We start from the raw sequence: 16,985 nt of genomic DNA, 5'->3' as shown, positions 1-16,985 counted from the left end.
ATGCTGTTTTCATCTACATCCCTGATTAAAGAGAACCATTTTTCTGCCTTCTTCCATGCTTCCTTCTCCTACCTACTACCACTCTCCCAAGTAACAAGTGGGAAGACAAGAGAAAATGGCCTGAAGTTGTGCCAAGCGAGGTTTAGATTAGATATTAAAAAAATTTCTTCACCAAAAACATTCTCAAGCACTGGAACAAGCTACCCAGGGAAATGACTGAGTCACCATTCCTGGGGGCAATTAAAAGACCAGTAGATATGGAATTTAAGGACAAGGTTTAGTGATGGATTTGGCAAGACTGGGTTAACAGTTGGACTCTTAGACAGGTCTTGAAGATCTTTTTCATCCTAAATCATTTTATGATTCATACAGCATATGATAAACTGGTTGTGAAACTACTCCAAGTAAAAACTCTAAAAATTCTCCTAAAAATACTAACTTAAAGCTTGGAAAAGCTGTGAAGCTTCCAGCTGGATCAACCCACCCATTTGGCTTATATACCACTAGGTGTTGGTAATGAAGCATAAAGTCAGCAAAGTATTTAGCCGCAGAATAATACTTGCATTAAGAAGGATCAATTAAGAAATTTTTCATCTGTTCCCAAAAAAAGACCATGCCACTGAAAGTTAAAACTGAAAAATGAACACAACTTTTTCAAGCACTGTTTGTCCAACCCCTTTCAGCCCCAGCTCTCCTGGTCAACCAACCTCCCCTTGATCACGAGGCAGTACAATTGTTTCTCAAGATCCAGCTTAGGAGAAGAAATACCAACATGAATGCTAAAATAATGCCAAAGTTACAAATGATGAGTGGTTTCTTCTGGGACCATATTCAGAATCACATAATTGCAAATACAGAATGAAATGTTTTGAGTGATTAAGAACTCTGTGGCGGCTTAACCCCAGGCAGCAGATACTGATCTTAAAGCGCCTGCTCACTCACCACCCACAATGGTGAGACACGGGAGAGAACAGGAAAGGCAAGGAAATGTATGGGTCCAGATGAACACAGTTTATTTAGAGGACACTGAAGAAGAAAAACCACCAAGTAGTGTTTTCCACCACTCACCAACCCCCACAAGCAGACTGAGGCCCCAGCAGTCCTCAAGCAATAGGCAACTTCCAGCCAACCTCAGGATTTTTTGCTGAGCATGATGTTACATGGCACAGAATATCCCTGCAGTCAATTGGGACCAGCTGTCCCAACCATGTCCCCTCACTGCTTCTTGCCCACCTCAGCCTACTCATCAGGGGGGTCCTGGAAGCCTTGACACTCTGCCATTGATGCTCAGCAATAGCCAAAACACCAGAGTGTTACCAACAGTTTTAGTCACAAATCCAAAACACAGTCCACAAAGAAAATTAACTTGTCCAGACCCAGTATAAACAGGAAGTAAATCCATGCTGGTGATCAAAGGGGAAGATTCGCTCTCTCTTTTCCCTTCCTTCCTGATAGCATTAGGTCCTCTGAAGATGGACAGGGAGCAAGCCTAGGGAACTGATCTGAATTTAATCCAGGAATCACCTAAAAAATTTCTCTATTTTAGAAAATAATAAAAATTAAATAAAGACATAGGCCATAAATACTAATGCCTGGCCAGAAAGAACAAGAGAGAGGTTGAAAGATGAAGCAGCTGTGGGCAGTGAAAAGCAATTCCCATCACATCTCTTCTCTGAACTGGGTTGTAGCATCCTAAGCTCTAGTCTTAGAGCAGAGGTTGATGCTTAAACTACACTACCTTAGATCAGGTTAAAGACTTAGACAAGCACTCACAAAAAGGTGAGATCATTCTTAGTGGGGAGAACTAGCTAATTTTCACTTACTTCAACTTAGAGTGCTACTAAGTAACAGTGTGAAAACACCAAAACATCCCACTGATGTTTGACTGTTGACAAACATAAAACTAATCCCAATAAAGACAACAACCAAATAAATATAACCTATGGCATGTTAGACAAAAGCAACATTTTCCCTTCCTTTTACTGTCAGTATCCTTTGGCTGGTTTGTTCATAGGAAGAGAAATAGATTCCTCTATGTATTTCTAAACTCACAAAAACAATATTGATGTACTAAAACCAGTACTTACTCATCAAATTCTAGATTAAATAATGCACTGACCTCTAATGAAGTATTAAATATATGAAGTGTTTTATATATATACCTTCTATAAAGTGATCTTCATGGATGTAATTTCACAGGTTACAGTGTGACTAGGTTTTTAGAATTTTACAGACTTGCTCAAAACTGGAACAATTTAAATCCCTAATAAAAGGAGGAGTCAAGGACACGCTGCTCTTCTAGCACATGGTCAGGAATGAATATACACACAAATCACCAAGTACATGCAGTATAATACTACAGACAAGTAAAAGAGAAACATAAAATAATAAACAACATCCTAGCTTCTTTCTTCTCATGTAGCTTACATTTGAAGTATGTCACCTAAAAACTCACAAAAGGAGACTGCTACTCTCTTGCATCACAGTAATGGAAAAATGTAACAGTAAAACCACCACTGAATCCACAATTAGTAAAACTTGAGAATTATCTGCTTCTGTGACTCACATGGCCTCAACTGATTTTTTTAATGCAATAGCAAATATTTTGACAGAAATGTCTTGGTGTCTAACAAGAATCTGAAGACTAAATGTGAAAATACATACATACATATATAAAAATAACCAAAAATATATTTGAGCATTATCATCCTACAAATGGAAACATTTTAGACACTATATGTTAAAGACGTTTCCATTTTGTGTTTGAATAACTCACAAAGTGGAAGGAACAATCCAGAGAGACTATGCCTTTCAAGAGAGGAATTTAAAAAATGTAAACTGGGGCAAGTAACAACTGAATTCCTATTTTTGATACAGTAGGGTGTGGGCTGTTGTGGGGTTTGGGTGGAGGGTTTTGGGGTTTTTTTCAGTTGAGACTCTGTAATTAATTTAAAGGTTTAAATTTATTTCAATTTTTCACCTTTAAAACCAAGGAGGTTTTGAAGAGAAAAAAAATAGCCAACAACAAACAAAAATATTATCCACCAACTGAACCCAAAATAATTTCAAGAAACCCATAAAGTCCAACAAAGACCAACAAAAAAACCCAAAGACATTACGTCATGGGTTAGCAAAGCATAGTCGCAGAAGTGATGTTCTTGCAAAGGGGTGCTTTACAGCTTCCTCTGTGACCTGACAGAACCTATCAGCTGGCCAGTTTGAATATGGACAATTCTTTGAGCCACTTAAAATTGTGACTGCCTCTGTGATCCACACTTAAGAGTAGACAAACTCCCCCCCCAAGTTCTCTCTCGTTTCCAGTGCTGGGACAGGTGGCTGCGGGCCCCGTGTGGGGGACAGAGGGCCCAGCCCAGGCCCTGCTTGGGCCAGGCCGGGCCAGGCCACGGCCATCCTGGAGCCGATGGACCTGTTCCACCCGCGGAACCCCCCCCCAGCCCTGCTGCGGGCAGCCGGAGAGGCTCAGCTCCCACCCCCCACCAGTGTGGCCAAGATTCAGCTGAAGCTGCACTGCTGTCCGGCAGAGATCATGGGACCGACAGCGATACGCTTCATTCCAGCTGCAAGGCCTGGGTGAGATCAACCCTTTTAGTGCTGTGAAGAGCTGAAAACCTGAGGGAGGAGAAAGAGGAGATGCTTAAAGCTGAAATTCTGCTGTAAAGCTATGATGTATCAGAGTACCTGTTGTAATTTCATGAAGGCATGGAGGGTGGAGTGTTCAACGTGTACTTGTGAGCAAAAGCACCTGCGCTGAGATAGGCAGATGCTGAAGCAGCTGTAATTTCATGAGAAGTTTGAACAGGGAGAGATGGAAGTGATGAAGATTCTTACTCCACAAGGAAAGGGGAAGACCTCTGTTCCTAGAGATGCTCCCAGAGATAGTCCTAAAGATGAAGATGAGGAGGACCCTTTGCTCCCAGGGAAGGAGAAGGGCCTCTGTTCTTAGAGATGAAATGCTCCCAGAGATGGGCAAAGAGAACTTTTGTTTCTGAATGGCTCAACCTTAAAATTGTACCCCTGTAATTCAAGAGTGGACCCTCAAAAGCAGTTGGGAAAAGCTGCAAGTCGTGGGAAGGGACTCCCACATGATGCGAGCAGAGAACCAACCTGGGCAGCTGTCTCGTGATAATGTTTTCATAGCATGGGCAAGAGAGACTCCTCTTCCTAAATGGACTGAACAAGGTTATTATGGAAGTGGTAAACAGACTGAACATCTCAAGGGTTGTCTTTTTACATTGTCACTGGGAGAAGGGAGAAAGGTGGGGGGGGAGGAGAAGTGTTCTGAAGGTGTGGTATGATTTTTTTTTTTCCCCCTCTTTCTTCTTTCAGGTCTGTTAATAAACTTCTTTATATTCTTTCAAGGTTGGTGCCTGCTTTGCGTTTCTCCTAATTCTTATCTCACAGAAGGTAAACAGTAATGAGTATTTTGGACCAAACCACTACACTAAATTGGTGTTTCTGCCCGGTTACAAACCGAACCCGCTACACATTACATCACCTAAGAATAAGCAAGGACATTGAGGGAATAGAGGGTTTTGCTACACAAGTGCACAAGGAATGCACTTACACACTGGTATCTCAGAATGGAACACATCTAATTTCACAGTCAGTGTTATCTCAAATGCTACAGCCATGAATAGGCCATCACCATTCCTGCTAATTTGGTACATTTCAATAAAGTGCCCAAATGGTTTTCTGTTCCTTGCCAACTTTTTTCAAATCCTTAAATGCTTCCTTGTACTTCCAATTTCAAATGGGAACTAACATTGAACAAATACTCATCAAAACTGCTCTGATTTTACAAATACTCATTAATCTGCTTGGCCACTTTTTACTATTAAACCACATGTACTTCATACTCCCTCCTTCACAATTTTTTCCTTTTTTAGGTCAGGATTCTGGTATCAGAATGGGATGTCTTGAGAGTTCTGTCATTACACAATTGTCATTAAAATCCTAATTTCAACAAATAGTATTTCCCGATTGGGAGTTTCTGAAAATGCAATCCCAAGATTTTTACAGCATTATTAGCTTCACCAGTGTCCTTTGACCACTGTAGTTCATTTATCACCTGACATGTTTCACCCTGCAGCTGAAATCCTCAAATAATACCATGGATGGACAGAGGTTTTTAAAAGCAAAAGTTACTTCACTTTTATTCTGAATTCCATCAACACAAAAACAGTGAAGCAGTTGACAAAGAATTTTTTTAAATGAATAAAAAATTAAGGATAGCATCAATTGGATACCTTCATGGAAAATGACGTGGTAAAAGCAAAGTAACTACTACTGCTCTTGTAGCTCAAGCAGATCCATGACAGGGTCAGTCTCAGATCCTGTCTGAGCTGCCAGCACAAACCTCCAGGGTTTTATTTAGGTTTGGGTTTTGTCAATACAGAGTATGTGACTAAAAAGGGTAGAACAAGATTGTTATCTCATATTGGATGAAGCTATCAAGAAGAAATCTAAATTTCTTAAAGAAATTTCTAAGTGGAGAACAAATGAGCATGTGTTGCAGATTTCTAATGTCATTCCCTGTGAACTCATTCTTTGTTCAATGGTATTCAGTAAGTGAAAACTTCTTGTGCTTTAAGACAATATGTTGCCATCATCTATCAAGAAGACTCTTAAATGTAGTCTTACAGATTAGTTTTTAAGACATGATTTTTTAAAAAAAAAATTTAGATAAAGAATCCTTTTTATGATTTTTTTAAGAAGAATTTTTAGAAGAATCAATCTTTTTTAGATTAAAAAAAAGAGAATGCGGCAATATATTTGCTTTAACAGAGGTAAAATTTAATTTTTCACCATCCAAAAGGAGAAAACAAAAGTAAGCTTTATTTTGGGGGACTTGTAACAGCAAGCAGTTGCTAAAAAATGTTGCATCTTTTTAATAACTAACCAAACATTTGACCAGCTTAAAAGGAAGAAGCAAATTCTATTGAAAACAAAGATTCTGCCCCTCTGCTCTGGTGGGATCCCACCTGCAGTGCTGCATCCAGCTCTGGGGTCCCAGCACAGGAAGGGCATCAGCCTGTTGGAGCAAGTCCAGAGGAAGGCCATGAAGATGATGAGAGGGCTGAAGCATGTCTCCTATGAAAACAGACTCTTCATAGACAGATTGGAGTTGTTCAGCCTGTGGAAGAGGCTCCAGGGAGACCTTAGAGCAACCTTCAAGTACCTAAAGGGAGCTACAAGACAGGTGGAAAGGGACAGTGTACAAGGGCATGAAGTCACAGGACAAGGGGTTCAAACTGAAAGAAGTTTAGATATTATAAAGAATTTCTTTGTTTTAAGGGTGGTGAGGCACTGGAACAGGTTGCCCAGAAAAGTTACAGATGGCCCATCCCTGGAGGTGTTCAAGGCCAGGCTGGATGGGGCTCCGACCAACCTGGTGTAGTGGGAGGTGTCCTGTCCCTGCCCATGGCAGGTGGTTGGAACTAGATGGTCTTTAGGGTCCCTTCCAACACAAACCACTCCATGATTCTAACTCAAAACCACAAAATGAGTTCTTCAAATCTGGAAGTCAATAACACGCCATCTTAAAGAAATAGGTGTCAAGAGAAGACAGAGGAGTTAGAGACTATTTAGCCTAATTCCAATTTCCAGAAAAAAAAAAAAAACCACTTAGCTGGATACAACTATCGTCTACCTAGAAAATAAGATAGTAAGAACTAATAAACATGGTCATGAGAAAAAAAAAATCAAGTCAAACTAACCTTTGTTTCTGTGACTGGAGAGACTTTTTCAGAGGACCAGTAGACATCTTGACAGTTGACATTTGCATTATGTTCTAAAAACTGCTACAGAAACACGGTCTACAAAGAGCAAACTGTGGGCAGTTTTGTCTGTGCTCATGTAACTATCCAATTTTTAGGCAGGCAGCAAGGGTCCTTCTTTTGAACACAGTGTATCCTCACGAAACCCACAGGTTTCACAACACAGCAAGTCCATTACAGGAAAGGATCAAAATTAACAAGATCTTGAAACTGGAGAGTGGGTCTGAATGCAAAGGATATAATTCAGTTTAAACAAAAGCAAGAACTACACTCACATATATATTTAATGAACGGCATAAACATGAAAACAGGAGTGACTCAAGTAGCAGGAGCTGCTGCTACAGCAGATCACAAACTGCTCTGAAAAAGGAAGAAATAGATAACCAAGAGCAATAATGCACAAAACACTTGCGGCAATCTTCTCACAGTCCTTGACATCAATACACCAGGCAGACACTGTCGATTTTTAGCACTGTATTTTAAGCAAAAATAAGGATGACTGAAGTGAGCATAAGGAGAGAACACTAAGACTAATAAGGGTAAAACATGTAATTGTAGACTGAAATAACTCAAATTACTTAATCTAGGGAGAGGGGAAAAAATGAGCTGTTAAGCAATCTTCAAATATAGAGAAAACTGAAAGAAAATGATAAATTGTTTGCCTCATCCACTAAAGATCAGAATAAAAGGATAAAAGGACAAACAAGAAAAAAAAATATTTTAAAACAGATTTCTTTGGAAGGAGTGGAATCACCTTGAGATCTCTCACAAACACATCAGACAAAGTACTTGTCAGATATGGCTTTAAAATAGTCCAATCTTGTCTTGCAGCAGAGGAACTGGGGGGTACTGTACAGCATTTTACTTCTCCTATACTAAGAAGTTGCCTCTGGGACAAGACAGTAAAATCAATGCACTAAGCACTGTTCCAGTTAAACATCAACTGTGAGCTTTGGGGTTTCAGCACAGCAATAAAAATTTACTCTTGCCCAGCACAAGGAAAAGGTAATGAGCTCAAAATATTAAGATTTGTCTCAACAGCACTATATAGCTTAAGAGAAGTGATGTAAGCTGCAAGTAGGTGGCAAAAGCTGATTATTTATGTTCTTTAAAATCCTCATAAGAACCTGACAAGATTCATGGCTATCAGGTAACTGATGCAGCTGTTGCCATCTACACAAATGAGAGAGCCCAGGGAAGATGGAGCTACAAGACAGTTTTTCACCACCTGAAGGACTAACTTACTGGCTACAAGGACATCCAGACTAATTTCATTTTGCCCAGAAACATTTCATTTTTTACAGAAACTGTCTGACTAGGCCTTACAGTCAGTTCACAAAGAACTGTTCCACTAACACAAAAAAAATTTAAGGAGTACTTAGGCATAGGCCCAAGCTAGATGATGAAAAACTCCCCAATTCCTCTCCCTGCAAAATTTAAAAGCTAATTCTCATTAGAAATAACCAGTTCCACATTTCTCTCTCCTGCACCTGCTGTAAATATCCTAACAAATTTCTGACCCTTAAAATCTTTTAACAAGTAAAATTACCTTACTCCTGTCTGACACAGGTGTATTGAGAAGGAAGCTGAAAGGAGTTCGTTTTCAACTCTACAACCATGTAAACTAAATAAATTACTTGAGAGATGAAGACCTTCCAGGCAAGCTTAGGAGGACTCCAATTTTGACCTCAGCAACAGAATTTACTGCAAAATCAGCCTCTTGTCACAGAACTTGATGACTTAAAAATATGCATTACTTAAAACCAAAAAATTCCAAACCCACATCTGTTACAAAACAGGAGGTGGAAGATTAAATAGTACCAAAAGGATCAACTTGAAAAACAGAAACTGATAAAACACTCTATAATACTTTCCATTTCAGGCTTAGCTCAACCTTCTTTCTCCTTTTTATAATACTTGCTTAGATTTTTTTAAGTACTTACATTTGTCAGACTGATTGCATGTGCTACATGAGCTCTGAGGAACCACCAAAGAACCTCTTGTACCAAAGTGAGCTTCATTTTAGTGTTTTAGTTAAAATTAGCAAAGGAACACCCAAGTTTCTTAAAGCTGATGAAGTACATACTCAAAGCAGATTTGATAAAATCAGCTTCCTACTTAGACCTCAGAAAACAACTCGTTGCTCAACTGATGCTATACAACAACTGCTAGACATTGCTCAGGCTGCTCAGGACAAGGAACACCACAGCACAAAGCTTGGGCAATGTAGGAACAGAAAACTAAATACATTTAAAGTTTCATCAAAATATACTGCAATAGGACATAAGAATCCCTTTAAAAGATTCACAAAGAACTCAGAGAGACAGAAGAATGTTCTCAATTTGCACAAAACGTAACAAGTCAGAAAGGAGAACACAAAGCTAACAAAACATTTCAACTGGAGCAGCAGACCACGTGAAAAAAAAACAACCAACCAAAGTAAGACAGAAATAAGAAAATCATAAGGAAAAATAGAACCAATAACTAGGTAACCAAGATACTGACTTAAATATTCCAGGAAACAGGAGTGCTGCACAGAAGATTATTTAAGTCTGGTGTTTGCCTGTACAAGTTATTACTACACCACATATCCCTTAGTTAGCAAAAATACAGGAGCCAAGCATTTTCTGTCAAGCAACCAAATTGAGAAGTGATAAAATGCCATGAAAACTAAGGAAAAAAAATGAGGGAACACAAAGGAAAAGAAGATACCAGAACTAAACCTCCAGCCAAGCAAAACACAGCTTTGAAGACAGACCATGGAGCTGATCAGTTGAATGCTGTAATAATACAGTTTGGCTTCTTTCATCTACCACAGCCTCTCTCTGTTCCTCCTTCACTTACACAAAAACAGGGAACTATGATTTCAACCCCAACACACACAGGACTGGTTTAACTACACATACTGATGTTACTATTGTAATAGCAATTTAATCTATCCTTCTAATAAAATAATTCTATTATAACTCACACCAATAAAATTTGGGCCTTTCTTAACTATTTCTTTAGGGCAGGTTATAGCACACAGCTATGCTTGTGGTAATGCTACCCAAGAAAACCAGTTGGATTTCAGGAACATACTTAAAAGGACAGACCCAGCTTTTCTTACATAAAATGGCCAAAGACGGAGCAGCTCTGCAGAGGTGCCCATAATACATTCTGTGATTTTTATTATTAATGATTCAGTTTATATACTCAAGAAAAACATGGAATGTTTTTCTACTGTCATGGAATATGAATATTCTGTGACTGTAGTTCACAGAATATTCATATTCCATGGCAGTAGATATTTTCTCAGCCAGAACTGCAAAGGTTCTCTTGCAGCAACATTTTAGTTCTGTGTATCTTTGTGGATAACACACACCTGAAATTTGTCAATACATGCAAGTGTTCTATGCAAATGTTTATGCAGCCAAAGAAAAAAAAAAAGCATGTTTTTCATGAAAAAGATGACAGTGTAACTTACACTTAACTCTTTGCAAGTCAAAAGTGAAGACTCAAACAGTTTAAAGCTAATCCATACAACATCTAAATTCATAAATAAGGGAGTTAAAAGGGTAATTGTGAGATAAAGTTGATGTAATTAAAAACAGGATTGAGTTTCTTCATAAGTTGTTTCATACTCACTGTAGGGGCTTTTTGCAATAACCACAACATCAAGGTAAAAAATCAGACAGATTTTTTCTTCCTGAAAACCAGTGCTATAAATAATTTCCGTGCAACAGAAATGTATTTTCTACAGCAAGTTAATGAACAGCAGAAGTGATGTTTAATCAGTAGCTGTTGTTAAGAGAGTATGCAGTCATTTCTCTCCAAAAAATTTAAAATAAAAAAAATATTCAAAAGCTGCCAGTCAGTCTGCCATTTAACTTAAGAGCTTTCCAGAGAACCCAATCAAGTGAGTAGAAATGCAAAGGGCTAAGGACCAAATAGCCACATTAACCTCCAAGTTCTCCTTTAAGGATGGATTTAGAAAACCCAAACTACAAACACAGCTAATTTAACTGAGCCCTACACAAGTTTTTATGTATAACATTGTATTAAAGCATTTCAGTTTTATGACAAAATTCAAACAGATAAACTACAGTTCAGACACCCAGAAAATCACAGCTAAACCATTTTAACCCTCCAAAACTCATGGTTAAACTTCAGCTACAGACACAAATCCAAAGAAACCTACACACACAAGCATGCAAACACTTCCCCTCCCCCCAAAAACCTGGTTTTATGTCTCAGTTAACAATTTTATGTCTCTTCTCATCTTTAATACCACAGAACTGACTTAAAGAAAACTCTCGTTTCTGTGTCATCCACATAGCACAGCTAGTAGCAACTACTCTTAAAAAAACCCATTCACAGTTGTTTGAAACCATTATATGACTTTAGAAAGTAAAATGCATAACCTCTTACCTGAGCATGAAAATTTGACATAGTCGTTGTCTCTATATCTTTCTTTCCCAAAATCTCCATTTTCACTGGTGAATTGGGAAAATTAAATGAAAAGTAGTCTAAAAAGTCAGGTAAATAAGTAGCTGCCCCATGAACAATACCCATTACATAGTAAGCTGCACAGTTTTCATTTTCACTAAAAACCAGACCCACAAACTCTTCTGCAAATCTCTCCATCTCCACAGGAGACAAGTGGGAGAGTTCATTACTGTAGGCATGGATAACTGATGCACCTCCGTTAGGCTGGTGCTCAATATGAATCAGCTGTTTGAACTCCAATGTGTCCAACCTTTTGAGTTTATTTTGAACCCGTGGCTCCTTTAACGAGACAAATGGAAACTCACTGTTCTCTGGTATCTTGGACTCACAGTCCTTCTTGGTATCCATATTTTTCCCATTGAAATCCTTAAGATGATCATCTATGATGCCTTTGGCTTCCTGATCCTCAATATCAGAAACCAATCCTGAGCAGATGGTCTGAATGGATTTGCTGTACATTTTTGGACGCTTCCTCTTCTCGTTCTCTTTATGTTTCTTTTTCTTTTTCTTCTTAACTTTTTTAATCTGTAGCTCTTCTGCATTGGTTTTTGGTTTCTCCTTCCCACCTGTTGAGAGTTAAGAAAAAAATAAGAATGTTTTTATACAAAATATGTATTTAAAGATTGGGATTCAAAGTCACCAAAACCCTCACCATGGCACACAAAGACCAGAGACCAAAAGCAAGGGTCAAAATGTGTATCTTACCAGACGTGAGGAGGGTAAGAGACACCTGCCATGGTCTTATTACAACTGATAAATAAGCTGAGACAGCCAGGGAAAGACATCACAATAACCCAAGTCTCCCAAGGCTGCTTTCATGATGAGTCACAGTCCATCACTCCTTTTAACTGGTCATTAGCAGTTACTGTCCCAGAAAGTCCAGAGACATCACAGGACAGCTGTCCAACACTGCCAAACAAGGGAATTACAAACCATCCTGGGATATAAACCCACAGCAGCAAGCTGCTGTCCACGAGATGCCATTGCCAGAACCGACCTTGTCTGATGGGCTTTGCATGGTTATTCTTTCACAACTAGATAAACTTTGTTGAAGCAGTACATGTGAGAATGTCTAAAAACTGACCCCATACATATTAAAAAATAAATAAAATTAAAACAAAAGACACACTACAGAAAATGCTCACAAAACAGAAACTAGCTTCAAGTTCACATAATATGCAAGCTGAAGTGAAAACAAACTGTAATGTCCTAAAGGCAGAAATTACTCATTTGGGGATAACATATTCAAGTGATTCCCAAGGTAAATGTTCTCACTTGTTTTAAACAAATGAGGGCATACTTTTTTTTGCAAGTAATAGAAGTGGTAGCCAAAAAAACTTCTAGCACTACACTGCCCTAAGATCAAGCAGTCAAAATGATTTAGCACATAGTAAAATGAAGTTTATGGGTATGTTTCAGCACAAAATTATATTCACACCTAGCGATTCAAGACCAGCAAGTTCAAACACAGAAGCTTAGAAGGTTAAAAACCGTATTTCATTGCAAGACTAAGTAACCTGAAATCCACAAAAGTTAGCCAGTCTCTACTACTATGCTGCAGTAGATTATTTTCAGCTTGCCATCATCAGCCCAAGTAACTCACAAGAGCCCTTTAAAAACAACAACCAAAAAAAAAAAAAAACCAAAAAACCCCAAGCCCAAAAAACCCAGAAAAAAAACAAAACCAAAAAACAAACAAACAAACAAACAAAAAAAAGGGACCACAACTGTTGGTGCACGGAATCACAAATTCTTGCTGATGATTAAGAGGTTGGACATGGAAGATGCAGATACTGGAAAGGAGAAAAAGCAATTAAGACATTTGTCTCTGAGCCTCTTGAGGTTTGTAACAGCAGCTAAGTACCTCTGGGATTCCTGAAGTTGAGGCAGAGTTAGTTATCTCCCTGGACTCTATTTTCTCACAGAGGGGAAGAAGTGCCCTGAGTGCTCATTTTTTATTTAGCCCAAACAAGGAAACAGGCTCTAGGATTTCTTAACCTAATCCACACAGTCAGTAACTACAAAAACTCCCTTCACTCAGAATCAGATTTAACACGGCACACTCTCTGAACACAATTTCACTTTTAGCTAAGTTAGTTCAACTGCCAAAAGGCAGAGTATCTTCATGGAAGTGTGTACTTTCTTAGGCTAAATTTAATGTAAATCCAGCATCAAACCTCTGCAACAGGACTGCTTCATCTGGTAGATGCAATATTCACCACTTCTTTGTTAATATCTTCTGTCTGAAAGACCAGAGTCTTTAAGTCTAGCATGCATGAAAAGACCAGGAAGAGCAGCAACACGTGTACAACAACTAAGTACCTCAACCTTAGAGGAATCCTGAAAATAGTTCATTCAGGGTGGCAGGATACTTGAGTGAAATGTCATCACCTCACAAAAATCACCTACTGCTCACGTTCTGGGGTATTGTAATGGTGTCATTATGGCACCAGCTCCAGTCAGGGGGAAATAAAAACAAAGAAATGGTTTGTGACAGTGGGAAGTTACATACTGCAGGCTTTGAAATCTCAATACAAATCTCAAAATACAGACTCAGACATTTTTCCCCTCCTCCTGACTGCAGGAATACATAACTGGAAAGCATCCACGAGTATACAGACACTGCAAACTCTTAAAAACGCTTTAACTTAGCATTTTAAAATTGTTTCACCCTAAATATGAAAATTTTTTGCTATACCGATGGATAGCACAAAGAAGTCAAGCATTCTGCAGATACTATATTAGTTTGAATATACAAACTATGGAATTATAGCACCAAATGCTGGAGCAAGGTGATGCAGGGGGAAGCAGGAGTTACCTGGCAACCCACTTTTACATGTTTTTAAATGGAGCTCAGATTTTTGTTGAAACTAGTCACTCAGATCTAAGGCTTCACCTATGGCAGAGAAAGGTTTCTTCAAAGCAAGAAACTATCTGCTGTGGTAAGAACCAAATTGCTATCTCCTGCTTGAGTATGTCTGTAATCACCAAAGAAAATCCTAAGACAATTCAAGATCGGCATCTATATCTTCTTGCTGAACATCCAGCTGTTAAATTACATTCCATCATTACTAGCTGAAATGTAAAGTACTTATATAAAAGATGGGTATGAATCTGTATCTGTGCAAAACAACAAAAACTGACTTCCATTCCTACAGTACAAGAAAGAAGACAATTTGATTTCCCCTTTCAATCTGTCCCATTCCCTTTGATTTGATCTTCTGAAAAGTTTTACTAACAATCAATTTCATAGTTTCATTCAACTGCTCCTGTAATATGTGGTGGCTGTTTCTTTAATCCATCACTTAATGTATTTCAAGATGCAGCTATGCAATAAAATTTAAAAACCAACTAAATAAACAAAAAAATTCCACTATTAAACAACAGAACAGGCTTCCTTATAGAGGTGGTCAATACTCCAAGGCAGTCAGTGTTTAAGAGGGATTTGGACAATGCCCTTAACAACATGGTTTAACTCTTGAAGTTAGCCCTGAAGTGGTCATGCAGTTGAACTGGATGATCGTTGTAGGTGATGCCTTTAAGGCAGAAACAATGTAGATGGGATGTGAATCAGTCTCAAATTACGCAAAGTTCACGTGAACATATCCAAAAAGGTTTGTCTTCAAAACCACTTGTAAAAGTACATTTTATTTAATTTGGTATACATCTATGGAAGCACTCAAAACCCTAGAAGGAATTACAGTAAGACATTTTTTAAGTGAAGAATATTTATCTTTCCTTCTGTTTGTTTTTATGCCATCTCTACAAAACCTTCAGAGGAGATAAAATTTTTTAACCAGAAGATTAAAGTAATTCTTGATTCTTGAATTCTTCTTGATTACAAAGAAAAAATATTTTTAAATTAAATTGTATATTGGAAGACTGAAAAAATGTGACATTCTTAATTATTAATTCAGCCTTCAAATGGATATGATATAGCTGAGCAATGTACGAGTTCACTGTCAGATGATTCAAGCCGCCACTCTCCTCTGTCACTGCTCCTGGGGCACAGTCCTGCACCACTGCTGCTACTGACTGATGCTCATCTATTGCACAGTAACTTAATGGCTCAGCAGAAAACCATTCACTCTGCTGCTGGATTAGTGAACTGGTTCACAGCACTGTCAGACAGGAATTAAAGCATACAGACCACCGGGAGCAGGACACAAAGGGTACCAGAACCCACCCCTCCTCAGGGCAGCAAACCACCCTGGTCTGCTTGGCTACCCTGTCACTCACACCTTCTCTGTCCACCCCAGCACTGAAAAAAGCTGAATTTTTAACAATGGTTATAAAAAAAAAAAAAAAGTCCCATCACCTCACCCAACAGTACATTTATGAGATAGGATCAATTTCCTAGCAAACCTAAAGAGAAATTTTTATAACTCAAACACTTGAACTTTTAAATTTATCAAAGTTATAAAATTTACCTTTTAAAGGTAAAATTTTAGTTCATTTAACTGTAATACGGATCAGTCTACAATTTCCTCCATCTGTCCTCTTACAATGGGTGTGAGTGGTACTTGCTATCCATATTGCTTAGACAACTGCATATGCCCAATTTTAGAGTATGTTCAATTATTTCGGCATACAGACAGTTCTCCTGGAGAATACAAACACAAAATGAAAAAACAATTTCTTTTCTCAGTAAAGCTTGAATAGAATGTGACAGAGAAGGAAGCACATTTCTAGCCTAAGGCTTCTGCTCTGATGAATTTCAAAGATCCACTCTGAAGTAGATGTTTAAAGCTGCTCAGAAGCTGCAAATACTTCAAGAGCAAAAGGAGTTACCTTGCTGGAATACTGAAATTGCTATCAGCAATGCCCAATAAATACTTTCTTCTTTTTCTTCTTCTACATTAGCTGTAGAGAGGAGCAGAAACACACTTATTCAGTCACTCCTCTGCTGCATATATCAAAATACTTTGAAGTAAAATGCACTGCTTCTTCCAAAACCAGTAACGCTGCTTTGACACCTGGCTAACGGACACCAGAAAAGAACAGCAGCTTTCCACATCTCTCTAGGGCAGTAATCGAATTGCCCCAGAGCAGACATACAGAATTTGGTGAAAACATAAATAAGCGATCCAAAAGATCCCAACACAAGGCTGAGATATCCCAAACTATTTCATTTTAAGCCATATTTGGGAACTGCAATGCAGTACTTGATGCAAGTTAACTGGATTCACCTCTTGCGGCTGAGGCACACACTCGCAACCCAAAACTTCTCAGACAGGTGTTTCAGAGAGTCTTCACCAGTACACACAATACAGGTGTGTACATACATACATATGACTCTTGGAATCTAATTTCACCCATTTTTAAGCGCAGGGCATCTTTGTCTCTAAGTGTCTGTCCTGAGATCAATTTAGACACAACAGGTACTGAACCACCTACAAACAAAAAGCTTTTTCCACCACGTGGTTCGGAAACATGAGACAGAAGTTAACAACTTTCAATTGTATTGAAAACATTTTATTTAATGTGACTCAGAGAGCTGCTCTAGGACCCCAAGAATGAAAACTAACAGGGACAGGGGTAGGTAGAAAAATCCTCAGCATTCACATTTACAGGAACTTTTCCCTTGATCTGTTGTTAAAAAGCAGACAGAGCTCACACTTTACTGGACTATAAAAAAATCTAAGAACAGCTTCTGCTCTTACTTGGTTTAGCAGCATCTGCACAAGGATGGAGTTACAA

The 16,985-nt window shown here is 38.5% G+C and overlaps 1 protein-coding gene across 2 annotated transcripts in view; it reads right to left on the bottom strand.

Annotated features, from left to right (window-relative positions):
• Positions 1-16,985, bottom strand: part of RSBN1L (round spermatid basic protein 1 like) — a 46,680-nt gene that overhangs the window by 13,096 nt on the left and 16,599 nt on the right. The window contains exons 3-4 of one of the 2 annotated variants that reach the window (XM_048300469.1): positions 11,591-11,851; positions 11,208-11,272 (exon numbers count right to left, since the gene is read on the bottom strand). In XM_048300469.1, the coding sequence (XP_048156426.1) occupies positions 11,208-11,272; positions 11,591-11,851 (326 nt within the window). Of the gene's footprint in view, positions 1-11,207; positions 11,852-16,985 lie in introns of both variants that reach the window. The other variant, XM_048300468.1, reaches the window with a different exon arrangement.

This window comes from Corvus hawaiiensis, chromosome 4 (genome assembly GCF_020740725.1).
Source record: "Corvus hawaiiensis isolate bCorHaw1 chromosome 4, bCorHaw1.pri.cur, whole genome shotgun sequence".
NCBI lineage: Eukaryota > Metazoa > Chordata > Aves > Passeriformes > Corvidae > Corvus > Corvus hawaiiensis.
Note: the sequence above shows the minus strand (reverse complement) of the source record. Positions and strands in the feature narration are given on the sequence as shown.